General features: G+C 35.5%; 1 protein-coding gene across 3 annotated transcripts in view; it reads left to right on the top strand.

Annotated features, from left to right (window-relative positions):
• Nucleotides 1–23683, top strand: part of TBC1D8B (TBC1 domain family member 8B) — a 76128-nt gene extending 52445 nt beyond the window's left edge. For 2 of the 3 annotated variants that reach the window (XM_042242586.2, XM_012107605.5), the window contains exons 11-21: nucleotides 3770–3887; nucleotides 4929–5214; nucleotides 6102–6231; nucleotides 6769–6867; nucleotides 12774–12842; nucleotides 13008–13248; nucleotides 13977–14042; nucleotides 15529–15612; nucleotides 16685–16741; nucleotides 18176–18273; nucleotides 20494–23683. In XM_042242586.2, the coding sequence (XP_042098520.1) occupies nucleotides 3770–3887; nucleotides 4929–5214; nucleotides 6102–6231; nucleotides 6769–6867; nucleotides 12774–12842; nucleotides 13008–13248; nucleotides 13977–14042; nucleotides 15529–15612; nucleotides 16685–16741; nucleotides 18176–18273; nucleotides 20494–20889 (1644 nt within the window). In that variant the 3' untranslated portion in view covers nucleotides 20890–23683. Of the gene's footprint in view, nucleotides 1–3769; nucleotides 3888–4928; nucleotides 5215–6101; nucleotides 6232–6768; nucleotides 6868–12773; nucleotides 12843–13007; nucleotides 13249–13976; nucleotides 14043–15528; nucleotides 15613–16668; nucleotides 16742–18175; nucleotides 18274–20493 lie in introns of those variants that run through there. The other variant, XM_042242587.2, reaches the window with a different exon arrangement.
• The last annotated feature ends 1828 nt before the right edge of the window (nucleotides 23684–25511 follow it).

The raw sequence follows: 25511 nt of genomic DNA, 5'->3' as shown, positions 1-25511 counted from the left end.
AACAGGAAAGTGATGGAGTGAAAACTGAACTTGAAATCAGATATTACTCCAGATCTGACAAAGATTGATATACTTAATATACAAATCTATAAGAAAAGTATTGAGTTATAAAAATGAGCAATGGACATGAAAAGATTAGTCACAGAAAGAAAATATAGATAATAAAGTTTTAAAAAGAAGGCTCAACCTCAAAGAAAGTCAAATTCAAACCATGACATACTATTTTCACTATCAAATCAGCAAAGACAATTATAATTGTCACAGTTCTTAGTATTGGCAAAGGCACTGGGAAGTAAACATTCAAATACTATAAGTCAGGAATATAAATTGGTACAGTCTTTCTGGAATACAATTGGCAGTAATATCAAGTCATTTAAAAGTATTAATTGACCAAATAATTTAATTTCTATGTATCTTTACTGAGAAAATAGTAAACCACTTGGATGAAGATTTACATACAGAGATATTCATTAACAGTGTTATATATAATACTGAAATGCTAAAATCAGCCTAGATGTCCAATAATAGTAGAATAGCTAAATCATTTATAGTATATTACACTTATTAGATTTTTTACAGTCATTAAAATACTATTTTAAAAGAGCTATTTGATGATTTGATGGCATGGAAAATGTATAATATAATGTTAAGTGAAAAAAAACAAACTTTAATATAGTTTGGTCTAAATTTTAGAAGGGGAAAAAGTAAAATAAAAACAAAAACAAAAAAAAGTACATCAACTCATTAACAGTGGTGATCTCTGGCTAGGTAAGATGCAAGAGGTTTGATTTTCTTCACACCTTTCCATTCTTTCCAGATTCTATACATTATATTACCTTTATAAAAGGGGCTATGACCAAATGTTATACAAAAGTAATGATCTGACATTAGTATGGAAGATAGGTTAGAAGAAGGAGAAATTTAGGGAGAATGGAGAGGTTGAAGCAAATCTAAAAGACATTTTAGGAATTCCCTGGTTGTCCAGTGGTTAGGGCTCTGCAGTCTCACTGCAGGGGGCACAGGTTCAATACCTGATGGGGGAAGTAAGATCCCACATGCTGTGCAGTACAGCCAGAAAAATAAATACATAAAAATAAAAGACTTCTTATAAGAAGAAACTCTAGGATGTGAAGACAAATTGGATGTGGTAGATAAAGGGTTTCTAGCATGATCAAATTAAGGTAGCATAGAAAATGCTATTTAATAGAAGAAATAAAATTTAGTTTTAGACACAATAGAGAATGACATTTAAGGGATGTTACCCTGTGGGTAGATGAAAATACAGATGAGGTTTGTTTTTCCAATCTTAATATGTCCTCAGTTCAGTTCAGTTCAGTTGCTCAGTCATGTCCAACTCTTAGCAGCCCCATGAATTGCAACACACCAGGCCTCCCTGTCCATCACCAACTCCTAGAGTTTACTCAAACTCATGTCCATTGAGTCAGTGATGCCATCCAACCATCTCATCCTCTGTTGTGCCCTTCTCCTGCCTTCAATCTTTCCTAGCATCAGGGTCTTTTCAAATGAGTCAGTTCTTCGCATCAGGTAGCCAAAGTATTGGAGTTTCGGCTTCAACATCAGCCCTTCCAATGAATATTCAGGACTGATTTCCTTTAGGATGAACTGGTTGGATCTCCTTGCAGTCCAAGGGACACTCAAGAGTCTTATCCTACTTATATGCAGAGTTCAAAACATCAATACTTCAACCCTCAGCATTCTTTATAGTCCAACTCTCACATCCATACATGACTACTGGAAAAACCATAGCCTTGACTAGATGGACCTTTGTTGGCAAAGTAATGTCTCTGCTTTTTAATATGCTGTCTAGGTTGGTCATAACTTTTCTCCCAAGGAGTAAGCATCTTTTAATTTCATGGCTGCAGTCACCATCTGCAGTGATTTTGGAGCTCAAGAAAATAGTCTGTCACTGTTTCCATTGCTTCCCCATCTATTTGCCATGAAGTGATGGGACCAGATGCCATGATCTTTGTTTTTTGAATGTTGAGTTTTAAGCCAACTTTTTCACTTTTCTCTTTCATTTTCATCAAGAGGCTCTTTAGTTCTTCACTTTCTGCCATAAGGGTGGTATCATCTGCATATCTGAGGTTATTGATATTTCTCCCAGCAATCTTGATTCCAGCTTGTGCTTCATCCAGCCCAGTGTTTCTCATGATGTACTCTGCATATAAGTTAAATAAGCAGGGTGACAATATACAGCCTTGACGTACTCCTTTTCCTGTTTGGAACCAGTCTGTTGTTCCATGTCCAGTTCTAACTGTTGCTTCCTGACCTGCATACAGATTTCTCAAGAGGCAGGTCAGGTGAAGAATTTTGAAGAATTTACTTGAAAAATGTTCCACAGTTTGTTGTAATCCACATAGTCAGAGGCTTTAGCATAGTCAATAAAGCAGAAGTAGATGTTTTTCTGAAATTCCCTTCCCTTTTCTATGATCCAATGGATAGTGGCAATTTGATCTCTGGTTCTTCTGCTTTTGCTAAATCCAGCTTGAACATCTAGAAGTTCACGGTTCACACACTGTTGAAGCCTGGCTTGGAGAATTTTGAGCATTACTTTGCTAGCATGTGAGATGAGTGCAATTGTGCTATAGTTTGAGCATTCTTTGGCATTGTCTTTCTTTGGGATTGGAATGAAAACTGACCTTTTCCAGTCCTGTGGCCACTGCTGAGTTTTCCAAATTTGCTGGCATATTGAATGCAGCACTTTCACAGCATCATCTTCTAGGATTTGAAATAGCTCAACTGGAATTCCATCATCTCCATTAGCTTTGTTTGTAATGATGCTTCCTAAGGCCCACTTGACTTCGCATTCCAGGATGTCTGATTCTAGGTGAGTGATCATACCATCATGATTATCTGGGTCATGAAGATCTTTTTTGTATAGTTCTTCTGTGTATTCTTGCCACCTCTTCTTAATATCTTCTTGCTTCTGTTAGGTCCATACCATTTCTGTCCTTTATTGTACCCATCTTTGCATGAAATATTCCCTTGGTATCTCTAATTTTCTTGAAGAGATCTCTAGCCTTTCCCATTCTATTGTTTTCCTCTATTTCTTTGCATTGGTCACTGAGGAAGGCTTTCTTATCTCTCCTTGCTATTCTTTGGAACTCTGCATTCAAATGGGTATATCTTTCCTTTTCTCCTTTGCTTTTTGTTTCTCTTCTTTTCACAGCTATTTGTAAGGCCTCCTCAGGCAACCATTTTGCTTTTTTGAATTTCTTTTTCTTGGGGATGGTCTTGATCCCTGTCTCCTGAACAATATCATGAATCTCCATCCATAGTTCTTCAGGCACTCTGTCTATCAGATCTAATCCCTTGAATCTATTTCTCACTTCCACTATAACTGTAAGGGATTTGATTTAGGTCATACCTGAATGGTCTAGTGGTTTTCCCTACTTTCTTCAATTTAAGTCTGAATTTGGCAATAATCTGAGAAAGTATGTAGTTTTTCAGACTTGTGATAATTTATACTTCTTACTCATTGAAATTAGTCTAAATTAGAGAGGTTTTACTTAACTGTGTTCTATGTTCATGATATTACTGTTTCATTTTCCTGTGTTTACCATGTAAAATAACTGATTATCAAATCATAGACTGACTTCAACTTGTTTCGCTTTGGACTGGCTCAGAGTTCTCATGTTTCCGTTATGATTACTCTCATAGTTGTTATTGCTGAAAACTACTATATTTGAAGAAGAGATGTAATTATTACCCAAGCAACATTTATGTTTTATTTTTCTATGAATTTTAGGCAATGAATATTTTGACTTCAGTGTTGCTTCTGTATGCAAAAGAGGAAGAGGCTTTTTGGCTTCTGGTTGCTGTATGTGAACGAATGTTACCTGATTATTTTAATCGTCGAATCATTGGTAAAAAAAGCACACACACATGTATACATATACAAACATATATTTCTTTTCTAAAGAATTTATAGGCCTCTTGTCTATCCAGTTACCTATCAAATGGAAGAACTGATCAATTAAGTTTTTGAAATACCACATTCACTGACATCCTCAAGAGAAGAGCTTTTTGCACTCGACATATGATTAGAAAGATTGCTTAATATATTGCTTTTTAAAAAGAAAGTACCTGGCCTGTTTCTTTATACAATCAATGTTTTAAGTTTACTTGAACGAGATTTTAATCAGCTTAAAATCTCCACATTTTTATTAATTGTATAGATATATGAAAGCTTGGAAAGAAGGATCAAGTTCTTAGTTAATTATATAATATTTTCTTCAGTCATCAAATATTTATAGATCTGTTATCCCTTACTTTAAAACCGTAAGTGGTCTTTCCTTTGTACCTTCATAAGCCTTCTATTTGCTTCCCTTGTGACTCAACTTGTAAAGAATCCGCCTGCAATTCAGGAGACTGGGTTTCGATCCCTGGGATGGAAAGATCCCCTGGAGAATGGAAAGGCTACCCACTCCAGTATTTTGGCCTAGAGAATTCCACGGACTGTATAGTCCATGGGTCGCAAAGTCAAACACAACTGAGCAACTTTGACTAAGCCTTCTGTATCATGGCTAGGTCACTGATTATATTATCTTGTGTTATAGTTATTTGTATATTTATCTTAATTTCTATTAGAGATTAAACTCTCTGAGGATGAGAACATTTTAATTAATTGGTATATCTCTTATAGCACCTAGTACAGGTTTCTGGACATAATAAAGATTCTATAAGTAACTGTCAAATGAATATAAATTGAGTTTCTCAAGTGCTTCTTTATGCATGATACTGCTATCAGATAAAGAGTTGTGTGATATATAGAAAAGGCACTGAAGAAGTTCATAATTTAAGGAAGAGAAATGAGATAGATCAGCCTACTAATAGTAGTGGGAAGGTATTGAAAACAAGTCCTTTTGAAAGGTGTTCATTTTTAAATTTCTTTTTATGTTCTCCAGGTGCCTTGGTGGATCAGGCAGTCTTTGAAGAACTTATCAGAGATCACCTTCCCCAGCTGACTGAACATATGACTGATATGACATTCTTTTCCTCAATTTCTCTCTCATGGTTCCTCACACTTTTTATTAGTGTGCTACCTATTGAAAGTGCAGTGAATGTGGTGGACTGTTTCTTCTATGATGGAATAAAGGCCATTTTACAACTGGGATTGGCAATACTTGACTATAACTTAGACAAACTGCTGGCATGTAAAGATGATGCTGAAGCCGTGACAGCTTTAAATAGGTAATGCGAGAACCATAACATAGAAATCTGGAGAGCCCCTTAGAGATTATGTTGCTCAAGCCCTTCTTTTATAGGTGAAGAAACTGATCCCTAGAAACATTAAATAATTGGCCCAAAGTCACAAAGCTAGCTAGTTGAATGAAAAAGCTAGTCCTAAAGTCCACTCCTCTGTTTCCAAATAGAATATAACAAAAATCAGTTTGAAGGAAACTGCTAGGTTATATACACATTTACACTAATATTGTTGATTCAATATGCTGAGACTTTCATAGTCCCTGTTTGAGCTATAAAGTCTGTAAGAGTAATTTGAGGGGGGAAAGTTGGTTGATAATATTAAATATACAGTGGGGGAAATTGTTCTGGTTTTTTAGGTATTTTCAATTGCATAGGCTGAGCTTTATTTTCCTGGTGCCTTTTCTGTGAATTCTATTTTGTATTAAAGCACATATATGGATATGTGTGTGTGTGTGTATACACTATGTATATGTTAAATGAATGAATATATGAATATTTGGGTAACTGTTGTAATGATGCATCAGATCCCATTTATGTACAGAATAAAGTATAAACACCTCACTCTGGCATTTAGAACTCTCAATGTTAAGGCTTCAATGTATCTTTCTTAAATTATTTCTCCTTACATGCTTCTACATGCCCTAAATTCCATCCTAGTAAGTCTACCTCTGAAGTCTTCATCACCATCCCATCTCTCACTCCCATGTCCTCCTAATTCCCAACTATCTTTAAATTCTACTTCTTCATCAAACTGTCCCTTGTCCTCTCAGTTGAAATTAACCTTTGACTAACTAGGGAGAAATTAGTTGTCATTTTCTCTGCATTTCTCTGCATACTTCTACTAATTCTGTATTATTGTCACTTTTGGATAGGTTCTTCAACAATGTCACTAATAAGGATAGCCCGCTGCCTTCAAGTGTGCAGCAGGGTTCAAATGTAAGTGATGAAAAAAGCAGTCATATTAGAGTGGATATTACAGATTTGATTAGAGAATCTAATGAGGTAAGTTTTTCTTATTCCATAAATATAATTAAATAGCATATTTAAAATGATAGATACTATAGCTATATCTCTAGAGTAGTATATTGAGAGTAAGATAATAATACAAGTAAAGTAGTAATTTAAAATCTGACTTTACTTTAAAAATGAGTTCTGTGAACTGTTCCTCAGTTATGTAGCTTCCTCTGCTTCAGTTTGCTTTTCATTAAATGAAATTACTCATATGATTTCACAAATAATGACCACTCTTAAATATTCATCACTATGTTTAAAGGTGAAAAATATTCTCTTCTTAGAGCCTAAGAATTTTACCAATGTTCTTGTACTTAGTCTAGGCCCATAGTAGATGGAATGCTCCCCTGTGAATATATAGAAAAACTGAAATGTGGGAGGTGGAAATTTGCATAATCACTGAACAAGTTGGGAAAATAACTAGAAATAGAACCAAAGCCTCTGAGAACTGAATCTGATGAAATTCAACTGTAAGAGAAGTGGGTATTTATTATGAATGAGTATCCACTGAAATCATATTTCTTACAGAAATATGGTAATATTTGCTATGAAAATATACACAGCATGCGCTGTCGAAACAGGTTGTATGTGATACAGACCCTAGAGGAAACGACAAAGCAGAATGTGGTAAGTATCCACCAAATGGGGGAAACCAATTGGAATAACATTTTTTTTTCCTCAACTTCTTTTAAAAAATTATCATTTCATGTGAAGAAAATAGAATAACTATACACTTGAGCTAGAGTCTGGTCACAGCTTAGCTTACTGTAAATTTTTTGAGAGGAAATAAGTGATTTTCTTCTGGTTGAAACGCATTGGTTTCTCCAACATGTTTTGTATTATTTGACCTTTAATATTGAATGCTATGATGCTGGCATTTAAGCATAACATATTTGTGATGTACTTTATCAAGAAGAACAGCTGACCTACATAATAGTCTAGGTTGCTAATATATATTATTATCCTTGGATACTCAAGATAAAGTATAAAAGGTATAAAACAATGTGTTTTAAGTACTCTTTTTTAACATTTGGATGACTACATTAGAAGCTGTTAATATTGATTGCTTCTAGTGAGTGGGATTAATAGATTGCTGGTTGAAAGAGGGAGCGTTTTACTTTGTTGAAAGAATTCTTCTGGAGTAGGACATGGCAACCCACTCCGGTATTCTTGCCTGGAAAATTCCATGGACAGAGGAGTCTGGCGGGTTACAGACCATGGGGTCACAAAGAGTTGGACATGGCTTAGCAACTGAATACGCACACACATGAATGAGAGGAGCCTGGTGGGCTACAGTCCATGAGATTGCAGGGAGTCAGTCATGCCTTAGCAACTCAACATGCACACATGCACGTGAATCTTCTGTATTGTTCGAGCTTTTATCATGAGAATATATTGTTTTTGTAAACCTACTTGCTTAAAGGTTAAGTCATCAGATATATAAATCTGGGAAAATTCACATTTCTGAATACATACTCATTATGAATAATTCAAATGTAAAGAAATGTAAAAAAGTAGAACTTACCTACTCTAGGAGTAATCAACATTTAAAATGATTTGGCATGTATCCTTCCAGATCTTTTTTCTAAATATCTATAGACATGCATGTCTATGTGTGTAAGGAAGGGGTGAGAGGGACAATATAGCTTTCTAAATGAGATCATACCATTTAGTTACATGTTCTGTAACTTACTTTTTTCACTCAGAAATATATCACAGTCATTGCATATCATTGTACAACTCACTTTTCTTAATGTGCTGAATAATATACCACAGTATGGATATGCTATACTTAACTATTTCTTGTTGATATGCATGTAGTATGTATACCCTCCTTTCATTTTATTTTATTCTTTGCTCTTACAAGTAATACCTTATTTAAATCACATGGATTTGAACTGTGCAGATTCACCTACATGTGGATTTTTTTCAATGAACATGTACTTTGGTACTACAGGATCCATGCTTGGTTGAATCTGCAGATACGGAATCATGGATATGAAGGGCCAACTATAAAGTTATATGCAGATTTTTTAAAATTTATTCATTCTTGACTCTGCCAGGTCTTTGTTGCTGTGTGTGAGCTTTTTCTAGTTGTGGTATGTGGGCTTTTCATTGCAGTGGCTTCTCTTGTGGAGCATGGGCTCTAGGGCTTTCAGGTTTTAGTAGTTGTGGCACATGGGCTAAGAAGTTGCAGTTACTGGGCTCTAGAGCACAGGCTAAGTAGTTGTGGCACACGGGCCTAGTTGTTCTGAACATGTGGGATCTCCCCGGATCAGGGATCAAACCTGTGTCTCCTGCATTGGCAGGTGTATTCCTTACCACCGAGCCACCTGGGAAGCTCTATGTGCAGATTTTTGACTGTGTGGAAGGTCAGCACCCTTAACCCCCATGTTGTTCAAGGGTCAACTGTATTTCTAATCTTACACATTTGTAAATATATTTCTATAAGGTGGATTCTTAGAAGTGGCAGCTGGGTCAAAGGGTGTGCCCATTTAAAAATTGACAAATCCTGCTAAGTTGTCTTCTAAAGGATTTGTATCAAATTATAATCCCACTGACAGTATGTAAAAATGCCCTTTTCCCCACATTCCCACTAGTGTTACTTACTAAAAAATGTTAGTGGTGTTAATTCTTTGTCAGTTATATTTGTGGCTAATATTTCCCCCCAATCTTGTTTCTTTAATTTTTTATGATGTATTTCAGGGTGTGTAAGTTTCAAAATTTTATGTAGTCAAATCTTTTTCTTCTTACATATTGTGTGGGTTTCATGTCAAACTTAGCAAGGCCTTCCCCATATAAAATTATATAATTTATAAACACAGTTTCTCATACTAGCTTTTAATACTGGCATTGCTTTTTTTTTTAAACATTTAGATCTTTAATACACCTAAAATATATATTTTGTTAATAGTGTGATACAGGATTCTAATAGTATTTTTTCCAGCTGAAATAATCGATTTTTTGAATACCATTTATTAAATAGTCCATCCTTTCTATACTCTGCCTTTTTCATATGCTAAATACTTATATACATACATGGATTTATTTCTGGAGTTTCTTTTTTTCCCTATAACACCACACTGCTAATTATTGTGGCTTTATAATCCATTTTGAAATCTGGTAGTGTGCTTAGTCACTCAGTCATGTTTGACTCTTTGTGGCCCCACGGACTGTAGACCCCAGGCTCCTCTGCCCATGGAATTTTGCAGGCAAGAATACTGGAGTGGGTTGCCATTTCCTATTCCAGGGGATCTTCTTGACCCAGGGATAGAACTCGTGTCTCTTGCATCTCCTACATTGGCAGGCAGATTCTTCTCCAGTGAGCCACCAGGGAAGTCCTTTTTAAAATCCATTTGAATTACGTCTTTTTAAATGTCCTTTAGTATAAAATTTTATTGTTTTCATCATATAGATCTTACACATATATTGTTGGGTTTGTCTCCTGTGTAGTTTACGGTTTTGTTACTAATATGAATGAGATCTTTTTTTCCTTTATATTTTCTAATTCATTTATTATCTTATATATAAAACCTATTGATTGGTACATGTTGCTTTTTTAATGACTGTGTTACTGACTCTCACTAATTCTGATTTTTTTCAGTTGAATTTCTGAATAGTCAGGCATATCTTTTCTAGGCTTAAGAGTTTTGACCCTTCCTAATATGTATACCTCTTTTAGATTTTTATTTGTATTATTGTAGTGGGTAGAATCTTCAGAGAAGTATTAAATAATAACAGTAGAAGCAAGCTTCCTTATCTCATTCTGGAATTTAATAGAAGTGCTTCTACTATTTTATTAAGATGATGTTTGCTGTTAATTTTTGAAGGACTCTTTTTAATCAAATTTAGTAGTTTCATTTAATTTCTAGGTTAAGAGATTTGGGACATTTTAAAAAATCAATATTGAGTGTTAACTTTGATCAAATAATTTTTCTATTTCTTGAGATTATATATTTTTCTACATTAATAATATAGTAAAGTACATTAAAGAATTCCTAGATTGAACTTCTGTTTAATTCTTGAGATGAATCCTATTTGTTCATGTTGTGTTATTCTTTTAATATTCTGCTTTGATAGTTTTCCTGAATAGTTTAGCTAGGTTCTTTACATATGTTAAAGTGACATTGACTTACAGTGTGTGTGTGCTAACTTTATTTTTTCATATTAGAATTGTACTCTTGTCATAGAATGGAGTTTTGAACTAATCATATTTTTCTATGTGCTGGGATAGTTTAAACCACATAGAAATTACCTGAAAGTTTGAGATGAACCTGTGAAACCATCTGGATCTGCTGCCTTTGGTGGGCACTTGATTACTTTTTCAGTTCTGTCTATTCAGAACTTGTTCTTCCTGAGTTAATTTTAGTCATTTATATTTTTATAGAGATTACCCATTTCATCTAGATTTTCAGATATGTTTTACAGCTTGTGGAATTCATTGAACAGATAATTAATGTTACTTTCTATATGCTAGACACAATAATTTATATGTCTATATTTATAGTATTCTTTTACTTCTCAATGATATTTATTCATGATTTCTTTTATCAAACCTGCCAGATATTTATTTTACTTTTTTGGTTTAACAAACTGTTTTATTTATGAAGTATACTTTTTTTAAAAATTTACTCCTGTTTCATTAATTCTAGCCTTTATCTTTACCCTTGCTTTAAAATGTCTTAAATACCAAAATCATTGTACCATAAGTGCTTATTCTTCCTGGAGTAGAATGATATTGCATATTTTCTGAGATTATTCATTCTTGGGTTATGTTTTTTTGACACAGAGAGGGAATGTACATCTCCCAGTGCCTTTGAAGTCTTTAATGACAACCCCACAGGGTGACTTGACAAATTGCCTATGTAGTAAGACAGGAATATATGGAAAAAGACATAGAATACTGTGGCTTATATTTCAGTTAATTCAGTTCAGTTGCGTCCGACTCTTTGTGACCCCATGAACTGCAGCACGCCATGCCTCCCTGTCCATCAACTCCTGGAGTTTACTCAGACTCATGTCCATTGAGTCAGTGATGCCATCTAACCAGCTCATCCTCTGTTGTCCCCTTCTCTTGCCATCAATCTTTCCCAACATCAGGGTCTTTTCAAACGAGTCAGCTCTTCACATCAGGTGGCCAAAATATTGGAGTTTTGGCTTCAGTATCAGTCCTTCCAATGAACACCCAGGACTGATTTCCTTTAGGATGGACTGGTTGGATCTCCTTGCAGTCCAAGAAACTCTCAAGAGTCTTCTCCAATACCACAGTTCAAAAGCATCAATTCTTCGGTGCTCAGCTTTCTTTATAGTCCAACTCTCACATCCATACATGACTACTGGAAAAAGCATAGCTTTAACTAGATGGACCTTTGTTGGCAAAGTAATGTCTTTACTTTTTAATATGCTGTCTAGGTTGGTCATAACTTTCCTTCCAAGGAGTAAGCGTCTTTTAATTTCATGGCTGCAGTCACCATCTGCCAGGATTTTGGAGCCCAGAAAAATAAAGTCAGCCACTGTTTCCCCATCTATTTGCCATGAAGTGATGGGACCGGATGCCATGATCTTAATTTTCTGAATGTTGAGCTTTAGGCCAACTTTTTCACTCTCCTCTTTCACTTTCATCAAGAGGCTCTTTAGTTCCTCTTCACTTTCTGCCATCAGGGTGATGTCATCTGCATGTCTGAGGTTACTGATATTTCTCCTGGCAAACTTGGTTCCAGCTTGTGCTTCCTCTAGCCCAGCGTTTCTCATGATGTACTCTGCATATAAGTTAAATAAGCAGGATGACAATATACAGCCTTGACGTACTCCTTTTCCTATTTGGAACCAGTCTGCTGTTCCATGTCCAGTTCTAACTGTTGCTTCCTGACCTGCATACAGGTTTCTCAAGAGGCAGGTCAGGTGGTCTAGTATTCCCATCTCTTGAAGAATTTTCCACAGTTTATTGTGATCCACACAGTCAAAGGCTTTGACATAGTCAATAAAGCAGAAATAGATGTTTTTCTGGAATTCTCTTACTTTTTCAATGATACAAGGGATTATATTTACACTTATTAACTGGCTCTCCTCTGGTGGCTATCTCTGTGTATGAAGAGACAAAGGTCAAATTACATATCAGAGTAGAATTGAACTGTACTCTATGCACAGTTTTTTAAAGGACAAAATAGGTACATTTACCTTTTGTTACTCCTAAAAGTTTAAAATGACATGCTTCCCTGATGGCTCAGATGGTAAAGCGTCTGCCTGCAATGCGGGAGACCTGGGTTCGATTCCTGGGTCGGGAAGATCCCCTGGATAAGGAAATGGCAATCCACTCCAGCACTCTTGCCTGGAAAATCCCATGGACGGAGGAGCCTGATAGGCTACATACAGTCTATGGGGTCGCAAAGAGTCAGATGTGACTGAGCAACTTCACTTTCAAAGTTTTAAAAAGTATTTAAAAGTATTCTGGCAGAGGGAGTTTTCTAAATGGGTTCAAAGAGAATTTCTATACCCAAGTGTTAAATTCTAAATTGCTTTTAATCTTTTTAAAGTTGCGTGTTGTATCACAAGACGTGAAGTTGAGCCTGCATGAACTGGATGAACTTTATGTCATCTTTAAGGTACTCTTTTCCTTCTTTAAACGAAAAATAATATTCTTAGCAGAATTTTATCACAGCCACCCAACTATTTTATCTTTAATTATTTTAGTATACAGGTTTAAAAAATGTTATGAAGTTACTTTTTCTGATTTAATGACTTTTGTCTTTTTTCCATTTTTTAAATAGAAAGAGTTATTTTTTTCTTATTATTGGTGTTTGAGTTCTCCAGTATTGAAGCACCATGATCCCAGTCTGCCATATTTGGAGCAGTATCAGATTGACTGCCAGCAGTTCAGAGTGTTGTATCACTTGTTGAGTCCCTGGGCTCATTCTGCAAATAGAGATTCACTAGCTTTATGGACATTCAGATTGTTGGATGAAAACTCCGACTGCCTTATCAACTTCAAAGAATTCTCCTCTGCAATTGGTAGGATGATGTCCAATAACTTTTCTTTTTAAAGCAGAAAAATAAAGGTACCACTTAGTACTGCCTGTCATTGCCAATTTAGTCAGATTTTATCAGCCTGATTTACACTATTCCAGCTTTAGCAATAACTGGACCATTTTCTTTGTTTGTTACTGAATCTAAATATTTCATCTCATCTTGCCCCAACCCTCCCAGAAAAAACAAGTTGTTAGATGTGGTTGTTTTAGTGGTTAACATGAAGGAAGATAATGTCCTGATTTCCCCACCTTCAGGCATATAGATTCTTCAGGAGGATGTTCTACCTCAGCAAAAATGCAACCGCATAGCCTAGAAAAGTGGTAAAGAAATAGTCAACAAACATTTTGTGCCTGTAAATAGTCCGCCAGTTATATCGTTCCTTTGCTTTTCCAGGCACCCTAATGTGCTTTCTTATCAGGGATTGCCCCTTGAAGAGGAGTTCTCTCCTCTGATGAAGCGTTCAAAAGAAAAAGTAAATTTTAGATTGGGGTTGGGGAGAGAGTTCAGTAGGAGAGCATTTTATTTATCCCTTTATTTTGCTTATATACTTCAAGGAGAGAATCTGGCCTACTGTGTTTTGGTTAACTGATAGTTTAAGTAACAGAAGGTTTCTGAATCCTGGCTCATATCTGTGTCAATTAATCTGTGTTGCTGTAATTGATTGAATGTTCTTTGGCTGTGATTATTTGCAATTTAATTTTATTGAACAGATATAATGTACAATGGAAGTTTTACTGAGAAGCTTAAGCTGCTTTTTAAGCTGCATATTTCTCCAGGTAAGAGTTTAATAGTTGTTAGTGATGTATAGAAGTTGATTCTATACATCAATTATACTTTTTAACAAGTATAATTACAGATATCATTCCATTTTAACGAATAATATAATTTTCCATATGATATAAAGTCGTTGCTTAAATGTGGCCTATGGATCATGTTAGCAATATTTTTGCTAATATATAGTTACACTGAAATCTGTAGAGGAGATTCTGTGCAACAGATAGGTTCATAGGTTTCCTTCCTGTTAGTGGTCAGTCAATTTAATAAGTAGTTTATGTGTAAGAACTGTCTATCATTTGAATATTGGCATAATGTTGAATTTTTATTGTTGTTGTCATTAGACAGTAGAATTTAACTTTAGACAAACCGCCAAACTTGTGAAATACTACAAATTATTCAGAAAAGTGAGACTGGGCAGCAAGGGATATTAAACATTTGGAGGAGGAAACAAAAACTACCATTTATTGAGCACTTGTTCTGTTCAGGCATTTATATGCGTTCTTTTATTTAATTCTCATGATATCCTTGAAAGGTGGTATTATCTGTCCAATTTTGGCGATATGGAAACTGAGAGAAAGATTAAATTTTCTGAAGACAGCATATCTAATAAATTGCTTAGCTGAAATTCAGACTAAGGTATGACTCCAAAACGCAGGTTTCTTTCTGTTCTACCATACTGCCTTACTGTTACCACATCGGTTCTACTTAAGTGTTTCCCTCTGAGCTCAAGAGGCTGCATTTGCCAGCCTGATCCATAATTGGGAATCTAGTCTTAAACTTTAAAGGAACATTGCAAAAGTACCTTTTAGCTTAAATAGGGTGATTCACCAAAGAAAAAAAAAAAGCACCTCATAATTTGTCTAAAGCTACACCTGAGGTCTCTTTTAAAGTCTTCCCAGGATAGCTGGGAACCATTCTTTACCACACCAAAAATCTAAAACTCATGTTTAACCTTCACAAACTAAAATCACAAACACAGTGTTAAAAACCAAAGACAAATCAAATAATAATTTAACCATGAAGGACTTTACATTGTCAAGTCAAATTGTCATTAGATTGTCTAATATTGTAATGGAATGAATATGATTTTCCATAGAAGGATCAAAAATAGAAAAAACACTGTATATCTGTTAGAGCACTCAGTTTCATGTTTTCCTTATTATTAATGATGTTTTTAAATGACTGTGGTCACATTTTCAGAGATTCCCAAGTGTCATATTTTTAAATTTCAATTTGTAATGGCTCTTGGAAAACTGTTAAAAAGCAAGTAATTTGGAGAAATAAGAGAATTCAAAGTGATCAAATACTTCTTGTTAAAATATTTGCTATACAGTAGAGTAGTACTACTTCCATACTTCTTCACATAGGTCTTTCTTTTACAGGGACCCTTTGTTTAATTCTCTGTCCCCAGATTTAATTGATCCATTATAGGACCTGTTTCTGTCTCTCATTGTTACAAATATGATCTGGGTTATCTATTTTCAGCTTATACTGAAGTGCAGTATAAAGACCCTTCAAAGGGAGATGAACTTTCCAAGGAAGAATTGCTGTACTTCAGTCAACTCCATGGTAAATATCTGTTTTGAATATATCTGTTTCGTTGATTAATCTCTTAGAGATCTTTCTGGTTTAAACATTCTTTACCCAGCTACTACTAGTAAAATATGAGTTAATTATACCTTACACTTCTTTTGTGCTGCCTAGCACTTAGCATAGTCCTAAATGCATGGTAAGTATTCCATAAATATTTGACTGATTAACTAAACTACATTTTGGATTTTGATTTATGGAATTTCTTGTTTACTGGGGAATTTGAAAGAAAATGCATTTTGTTTCTACTTTTGTAGCAGAAATTTCTAAAATGTATCAGACTTTTTTAATGCCTTGTTAAAATGCAATGAAGACAATAGAATCTTTGATGATAGAAGGTCATAGCTATTATTCAAACAGTGAATACTTATTATAAATCACTGGTGTAGGTGTAGGAGATAGGGATGAGTCTGTCTCTGAGACAAAATTTGGAAGTATTATGGGCTTATTGTTGTGTCTTTTGCTGCTTTTTCATAAATAGAAGTATCTTAGAGAGAAGTCCTTATGTAACCTTGTGTATGCTTACTGTATGATGGTATTTGAACATTAAGTTTGAAGCAACCTTACAAATCATCTAGTCAAATCCCTTAATTATATAGAGGGCACTGAGGCCTAGAAGGGAGAAGTGACTCGTGTGAGATTTTTCAATGAGGTTTTACCACAGTTAGGACTAGTAGCTCAGTCTTTTTCTTTTGGTTTTTTTTTTTTTGGCTTAGTCTTTTGGCTCTCAATATGTTTTTTTCCTAATAAAAGAAGTAATACTATTCAATTTGAAGAAAATCACAAGGAAAGAAATATCACATACCACCCAGAAATAAATTAATAATTTGTATATTTCTATCTTAAGATTTTTTAATGTGGATTTTCCACCCAGTGTTCTTTTTAAAGTTCTTGAATACTTTGTCTTCTCGTGATAGGAGGTCAGATTAGCTATAGTTGGTTTGTTGAATTGAAGAAAATAATGTGTGCTTATAAGTGTATCAAAATACTATTTTACTTTTAAAAGGTATTTTTTAAATATTTTACAAAATGCAGTTGTCCTCTTCTCTAGTTTCCAAGCCTGCAGAGGAGAAGGAAGCAAAGTCAGCAAAAGACAGCCCTGAAAAAGGTATATGATTTAGGAGTATCATTTAGTTTAAGTTATTGTTTTTGTAAATAAGGTTAACTACACAAGGGGGAGGCATGGATTCCTTTTAAAATCTTTTGATTTATCCTTAGAGCCTTTTCAGTTCCTTTGTGTAAGTCGAACAATTTATTCTTCTCTGGATACTTCAGTCTCAGAAGTTATAGAAAATGTAACAGTAAATGAGCCATATTTATTTATTATTTTAAAAATATTTATTTTAATTGTATAAGTAATAATTCATGTAAAAGAAATTTAAATGGCAAATGCTCATATCCCCACCCAACCCCACCCTGAAGTAGATATGATCTTGTATTGTCATTTATTTCAGTAACTAGCTCAATATTGATGAACACTTAGGTTATTTCCAATTAATTATATTGCAAACTATGCTCCAACAAACATTTTTATACTTACCTTTAATGATACTTTGGGGCATATTTCTTTAAGATAGGATAAATTCATAGAGGTATGAGAATGCTGGGTCACAAAGAATATGCACATTTAGTATTTTGATAGAGACTGTCAATGGCACCCCACTCCAGGACTCTTGCCTGGAAAATCCCATGCATGGACGGAGGAGCCTGGTGGGCTGCAGTCCATGGGGTCGCTAAGAGTCAGACACGACTGAGCGACTTCCCTTTCACTTTTCACTTTCATGCATTGGAGAAGGAAATGGCAACCCACTCCAGTGTTCTTGCCTGGAGAATCCCAGGGACGGCAGAGCCTGGCGGGCTGCCGTCTATGGGGTCGCACAGAGTTGGACACAACTGAAGCGACTTAGCAGCAGCAGCAGTAGCAGAGACTGTCAAATTGTTCTGCAAAAGTCCATCATTCTTTTTATGTTTTTGAGTAACAGCTAAAAAATAATTTTTGAAGATCTGCTTAGATATGACCACTTCACCAGGTTGTTCAGTATATCCTAGTTTTCCAATAGATCTGAATAATTATTGATAAAGTCACATTAACATCATTGTGGTTAAACTCTTCAAAGGAATGAATGAATAAGTACTGTTTTGAATTTTTCAAAGAGTCACCATAGACCACTTTGGTATCTGCATATTAAGAACATCATATAGAAGCTATTTTAAACTTAGTGGTATACATGAGAACATCTACATGAAATTTACATCATCAAATCAGGGTGTACTGTTTAATCTAAAAGGCATTCTTCTTCCCCTCACCTTATATCTTCTCTAGTCCCCAACCTTTTCAAAGTAAAAATTTTAGTTTAATGGAAATGGAGAATATTTTGAGAACCAGTAAGTGAAAGAAAAGGTATAGTCAGATCAATTTCTGGAGAAAAAAGTGGAATCTTATGTTTCAATGAAATATCTTTCAATAATAATTGTTCTTTTGAGGATTTGGGAAAATATAGTGGGCTGTTCATTATGAAATGATTTTATTCCCCTCATTTAGAAAAAGAAAAAGTCAATATTCAAGCATATCTAAGTCAATGGCAAGATGAGCTTCTAAAAAAAGAAGAAAACATTAAAGATTTACCAAGAATGAATCAGGTATTCAGTTCATAAATTCTGGTTTTCTTATGTGTTTTATTAAAATGAATGTGGGTGTTTCCAAATCTAAAATAGCTAACATGCTATTACAAAAATAATCTCTGCATCATCTCTGTAAGTTTCAGATGAGTATAGAAGAGTGGGAGTAAATTTTTAAATGATTTTCTACTTTAAACACTTAAATGCATCTAGAGTTTCAGTACAGTCCTCTGCTGTGACATTTGTACCTATAGAAAAGATGTGTTTATAACATATATTTCAGTGTTTTCTACTTCTAGCTTTATTAGAAATGTTCATTTATTCAGTAAATATTTTTTAGTGACTACTAGATGACATGCCCAATACTAGGTAGTAGGAATAAGAAATAACTAAAATAGGTTATACCCTGGTTCCTAATCATCTTGAATCTGCTCAGATAGTACTAACAACTACTGTTAACACAACTTTTGTTTTTTGGCCATGCCATGTAGCATGTGGGATCTTAGTCAGGGATCAAACCCGCACTCTGCTATTGAAGCACAGAGTCTTAAGCTGTGGACCATCAGGGAATTCCCTATTGACACAATTATAAATCCATCTCTTTCTTGCACACTATTCAGTCATTGTATGTTCTTATATTTTTTAAATAAATTCTTTTGGTACAGATACTGAGGATTCTCAGAACTTAACCAAAATGAGAAATATGAAATAACTTCATTTTTCTCAGTGGAGTAGGTAATTTGATAGTTAAATAAGTACTTCTTAAAATTAATATATTAATACTAAAATTTTAATAGTGTTACAGACTAAGAAAGAAAAATAAAGCTTAAAGTTTGGTATAATAAATTTTTATAAAGTGTATCTTTTAGGGGGACTTCCCTGACAGTCCTGGGGCTTCCCTGATAGCTCAGTTGGTAAAGAATCCGCCTGCAATGCAGGAGACCCCGGTTCAATTCCTAGGTCAGGAAGATCTGCTGGAGAAGGGATAGGCTACCCACTCCAGTATTCTTGGATTTCCCTTGTGGCTCAACTGGGAAAGACTCTGCCTGCAATGCGAGAGACCTGGGTTCAATCCTGGGTTGGGAAGATGGAGAAGGGAAAGGCTACCCACTCCAGTATTCTGGCCTGGAGAATTCTATGAACTTTCTAGTCCATGGGGTCGCAGAGTCAGACATGACTGAGCTACTTTCACTTCCTCTTTCCCTGGCAGTACAGTAGTTAAGAATCCATGCTTCCACTGCAGGGGGCATAGGTTGGATCCCTTGTTGGGGAACTAAGATCCTGCATGCCATACAGTGCAGCCCCCACCCAAAGTATATCTTTTCTATTTGGTTTTTATTTACAGATAAACTTTTCTAGAAGGATGATTGACTTATAGGACTTTTGTGTTGGAAAAAATTTTCTATATTGGCAAGGATCTTCTAGGAATGTCTATGGATTGTCTAGGGACAGTTAGCAAACAATCCAGTTTATTTCTTTACTAGGGCCCCTCCTTAGTCTTTAAAAAGAAACATGTCCACATGACCTCCTTGTATTACTGGATTGATTCCAAAACATTCTTCCTTAAATTTGAGTCATCCTAGTCTGTTCATTAAGATTGATTAATAAGTGAATTATTTGTATGTAGGCAAATATGGGACTTTGTCTAATTAAAAGTATCACCTAACATTGAAGGAATGCTGGCAGATACTGTCCAGGAATTATTGTATATATAAAATATGTACATATATATTGTTTGGGGGGCTTCCCTGGTGGCTCAGATGGTAAAGAATCTACTTGCAGTGCAGGAGACCCAAGTTCAATTCCAAGGTCAGGAAGATCCTCTGGAGAAGGGAATAGCAACCCACTCCAGTATTCTTGCCTGGAAAATCGCACGGACTGGCGGGCTATAGTCCATGAGGTCACAAAGAGTCAGACATGACTGAGTGACTAATGCTACACACTACATACATACATACATACATATATATATATATATATATATATATATATATATATATATATAAAATTTACTGTCATTAGGCAACAGATGAGAAAACTTAAGTGGAATTTTCTTTCATAATTCATACCCGTTTTTCTAGAACCAAAATTTACTTGGGGATTGATCATCAGTTCTTAGAACTTCTATGGTGAAGGTTATGTGGTGCAGATTCTCAATAGAAAACTATTCACTTCTAAGTTCTTGTTATATATTTGCTAAGTCTAATATCAAATGTGATATTTCTAACTTGTGTCTTCTAGTCACAATTTATCCAGTTTTCAAAGACACTATATAACTTATTTCATGGGGACCCTGAAGAAGAGTCGTTATATCAAGCCATTGCTGTTGTAACCAGCCTTTTGCTCAGGATGGAAGAGGTTGGAAGGAAACTCCATAGCCCTACATCTGCAATGAAAGGACTGTCTGGTGCAGTCTGTGTTTCTGGAGTACCCAGTGAGGGGCAGGCAGAGAAACCCTTGGAAAAAGAACCCTCCTCGCCCAGGGAAGAACCTCAGTGGTCATTTGCGTTTGAACAGATTCTTGCCTCTTTGTTGAATGAACCAGCATTGGTGAAGTTTTTTGAGAAATCCATAGATCTAAAAGCCAAACTAGAAAATGCGAAAACCTCTCAGTTAAGTTCTAGAACCAAGAAGTAAAGCTCTTAACAGGCATTTTACCAAGATTTCTTATAACCGTCAACTTGATTCCTGGAAATGGGGATCAGGGATTTATCTTGTCACCAATGTATTTTAAGGTTAAAAAAAAGATATTGTAAGCACAATGATTTATTCCTTTGGGGTAATATCTAATTTTGATATTCTGTAATTCGAATATACTTTTTATATTTCGCAAGACATGCAGTATCGGGGGGAGTATGCTAAATGTCACCACCAGAGGGCACCACCATATCACTTTTAGTAAGGAAATAACTAGTTTGTGCTGCTATTTACATATGAATGAGTAATGATTTTTGAAAATGTGGTGTTATGTTTGAGTATTAGTGATGCTGACATGCCATAATGATAAATCTTACTTTCCAAATTGCCTCAGTCCTATTACAGTGCTTTAGAAAATCAGACTCTTAGATCTGTAGCCTTAATTATCTGTAAGATTACCACATGGGAACCTCATTTTCAAGTTATCTAACTGAAATAATATTAACTTCTTAAAGTTAATCTCATTCAGTCTTCTAGTATTACGTGTTTTTTTTTTAAGTAAATTCTACCTTCTTCCTAACCTGAGCAGTTCAGAAGCTACTGACACACTTCCAGCTCTGTTACTGACAAAAATAAAAAACTCAAATACTGGGCTGATATGAGGAAAAACTATATTGGATTTGGATTTGAGCTGGTTAAAATGAGCCAATTCAGAAGGGTAAATAAATATACAGTTAACTGTGTACAGGTCTCTCATTGGACTGAGAAGTTACTTGAAATTCCAAGCATTGCTCTTTGTGGTATTTTTCTCAGAGTAGTTTGGTTCTAATTTTAGATTTTGGATTTTCACCAGTCATATTTTAAGTTATAGTAGATAGCTTGAATTATTGTATTAGTCTGACGAGTTCATAAAGTATACAAGCATACCTTGATTTATTGCACTTTGCTTGACTGTGCTCAACAGATACTACAGTTTTTGTCTTTTTTTTTTTTCTGCCACTACATGATTTGTGACTGGTGGGCTTGTGGGATCCAGGCTTACAGGATGGTAGTTCCCCACAGGGATTGAACCCAGGCCCTTGGCAGTAAAAGTGCAGAGTCCTAACCACTGGATCACCAGAAAGTTCCCACAGATACTATATTGAAAATGAAGGCTTGTGGCAACACTGCATTGAGCAAGTCTAATCAGTGCCATTTTTCCAACAGCATTTGCTCAGTGTCTCTGTCACGTTTTGGTGATTCTCACAATATTTGGAACTTTTTCATTATTATTATGTTTGTCATGGTGATCCGTGATCAGTGATCTTTAATGTTACTAATGCAACTCACTGAAGGCTCATATGATGGTAGCATTTTTTAGTGGTAAAATAGTTTTAATTAAAGTTTGTTCCTTTTTTACACACAATGCTATTATTGTACACTTAATAGACTACACTATAGTGTAAACATAACTCTTGTATGCCCTGGGAAACCAAAAAATTCATGTGACTCGCTTTATTGCAATATTTGCTTCTATCCCAGTGACCTGGAACCAAACCTGCAACATCCAAGGTATGCCTGTACTTGTGCATAAGGATTGTTAAGATAATGTATAGAATTTTGGCATCTATCTAAAAAGCTGTAATTTATCTGATTTAAATGTGTAATTTCTATATACTTTATGCTGCTTATATTTCAGTCATTACAGTGAAAGTTCATTTAGAGATAATGGGCTTTGTTAGCACTTTAAAGAGAAAAAAAAAACATAGCTGTCTGATATTCTGTGCTGTTTCTGATAAAAACAATTTATAAATCAGTTGATTTGGAAAACTCAGAAGAAGGCATCCATTGGAACTTCTTTCTTCACAAAAGACTTTGGTTTTAAACCTTTTGACTTTTCAGATTTGAAATCATGAGAAGGCAGACATCCTTTAAGAATGACCCAAGACGTCTCCCTTTGTGGAAAAGAATTGGTATAATCAGCTTTTGGCAAGAATCCACTGTGAACAAGGCTTAACCCAGAGGGTTTCATCACCACAAAATGTGTTATTTTCAGAGGGATTCAAGAATTTTCAAGTTGACCCCTTGAAAATTTTTGTAAATTGGACTTGGCCAAACACTTACTAGTAATGTCTTTAAAATGATTTTGTCAGCTTTGTCTTTTCAAGGAAATTACCACTTAAAGAGATAATTGCTAAATAAACATCTGTGCCTTTTCTCAGAAATGATTTGCCTGAAATGTGTCCAAATTTTAGAATTCAGTTAATAGTTTGTATGTGAACTATCACACATCTGCTTTTAAGCAATGATTGTTATACTGTAGTAGCTCTATAAGACACAAGGCTCTATGCTTATATTCAAATGCACTGTTGCACATTGTTCAATATTTTGTCAGTCGTATTTACAAAAAAAGATACTTTCTTAAGAGCATATGTTATTGATATTTGATATGATTTTAAAATCAGAATATTGAAGATTACTTAGTATTGTATTTTAGCCTAGATTAGTTAGAATCGAGTACCTAAAGAGATTTTTGAGTTGCAAAAAGATTATAAATGCAAGTTAAAAAGACAAACATTTATTTTCTGAGTCTGCAGGAGAAATAAACTGAACACATAGTTTTGTAGTCACTACCTTGTTGAACAAATGGGTTTTTCTTACGTAGTTGTGTCACACTGAACCAGTGCATTGTACCTTATACATTAAATTAGGTGTTATAAGGTGGGCTTTACTTGTCTTTATAAAAATAAATGTTATAAATCTATAAAAATAAATGTTATAAATCTATTAAATAAATATGAAAATGGCTTACTTAGAGATCTTACTATTATTTATTATGATTGAATAATAATAATATTATTATTCACTTGAGGACTTCCCTCCTATATTAGTTAAGGTTCAGTTGCAGAGAACAGAATTCACTCCAATTAGTTTAGGCAGGAAAAGATTTATTACCGGACATTAAGTGACTTACAGAATTATCAAGAGGACTGACTCTAAATTGAGCATTCAAGAACAACTTCCAAAGCTATACCACAGCATCAGGTCACCAAGGGAGTTGCTAATTCTTCTCCGATTAGGAAACTGCCACTTCGTACTCCATGATGAAAAGCCAGCTGTATGGCTCCTGTCCCCAGAACCACACCCCACCTACTACTATTTACACCAGCGAAATTGATGCCAAGCATCCTGCCTCTCAGCACCCACAAGCTAGTGACTAAATTGCGGTAGAACAACCAAACAGCTGCAAAACCATGTTTACCAGCAGAAATGGCAGAAGCATAGCTTCCACCTCCCTTCTGCCAGTTGTCTCACACGTGTGTATCTGACTGCCCTGTAATATGTCCAGAGTCCTGGTTATGAGGGAATCTGGGAAATGTCCTTAGTTTCTTAGCCCCGGCAGTACAGAAAGGCACACTTAGAGGCTGGAATGGACACTGAGCACTGTGTTTCCTTTCTCTTGCTGGGTACCAAATTATCTCAATACACATTATTTCACCATTGCAATGAGTCAGGACTCCAGGCTCAGCTTAGCTGGGTTCTCTGCTTAGGATCTGACAAGCTGCAAAACCAAGGTTTTTTCCAAGGTGGTTCTCATTATAGAGGCTTAACTGGGGAAGAATCCACTTCCAGCCTAACTCAGACTGTTGACAGGAGTTATTTCCATATGGTTATAGGTCTGGAGGCCCCAGCTTCTTGCAGGTGGTGGACTGGAAGTCACCCTCAGCTCCTAGAGGCTTTACTCAGTTCCCAGAAACTGCTTCTTCAGGCTTCCTGACCTTGCCTTGTGGGCTTCACTCAGATGGCCACTTACTTCATCGATACAGCAAGGAGAGTCTCTGAAGCAAGTCTGCTAGCAAGACAGTGTCTTATATAATGTCACATGATCTCACAGTGTGACATTTCCACTTTGCCATATTCTGTTGGTTAATTAAAGGTAAGCCACAGGTTCTGTCCACTCTAAAGGGGGGAAGATTACACACGAACATCAGGAAGCAAAGGTTCTAGGGAGTGTACTGTGGATTCTGTTCACCACAAGAATCCATGTTACCCACCTCTTTTCCCACATAGCCATACCCTTCTCATACTTCTGCAGAAGAGCTAATAGCATCTGACTGTCGCAACAGAAATCCTCATAGCAAAAAATGCACTAATCCTCTCTTCTAAGGGAAAATCCAGGTTTTTAGTCTTAATTCAATCTCCATCCCATCTTACATGTGAACTACAAAAAGTTAGCTACCATCAACTCACCTTATATAAAGTAGAGAAGTAGGGAAAGAAATTTAAGTATATAATTCAGTTCAGTTCAGTCCCTCAGTCATATCAGACTCTTTGTGACTCCATGGACTGCAGCTCACCAGGCTTCCCTGTCACCAACTCCTGCAGCTTGCTCAAACTCATGTCCATTGAGTCGGTGATGCCATCCAACCATCTCGTCCTCTGTTGCCCCCTTCTCCTGCCTTCAGTCTTTCCCAGCATCAGGGTCTTTTCCAATGAGTCAGTTCTTCACATCAGGTGGCCAAAGTACTGGAATTTCAGCTTCAGCATCAGTCCTTCCAATGAACAACCAGGACTGATTTCCTTTAGGATGGACTGGTTGGATCTCCTTGCAGTCCAAGGGACTCTCAAGAGTCTTCTCCAAC

The sequence above is a fragment of the Ovis aries genome, chromosome X (genome assembly GCF_016772045.2).
Source record: "Ovis aries strain OAR_USU_Benz2616 breed Rambouillet chromosome X, ARS-UI_Ramb_v3.0, whole genome shotgun sequence".
Taxonomy (NCBI): Eukaryota; Metazoa; Chordata; class Mammalia; order Artiodactyla; family Bovidae; genus Ovis; species Ovis aries.
The sequence above is the reverse complement of the archived record's forward strand: the minus strand, read 5'-3'. Positions and strand labels throughout refer to the sequence as shown.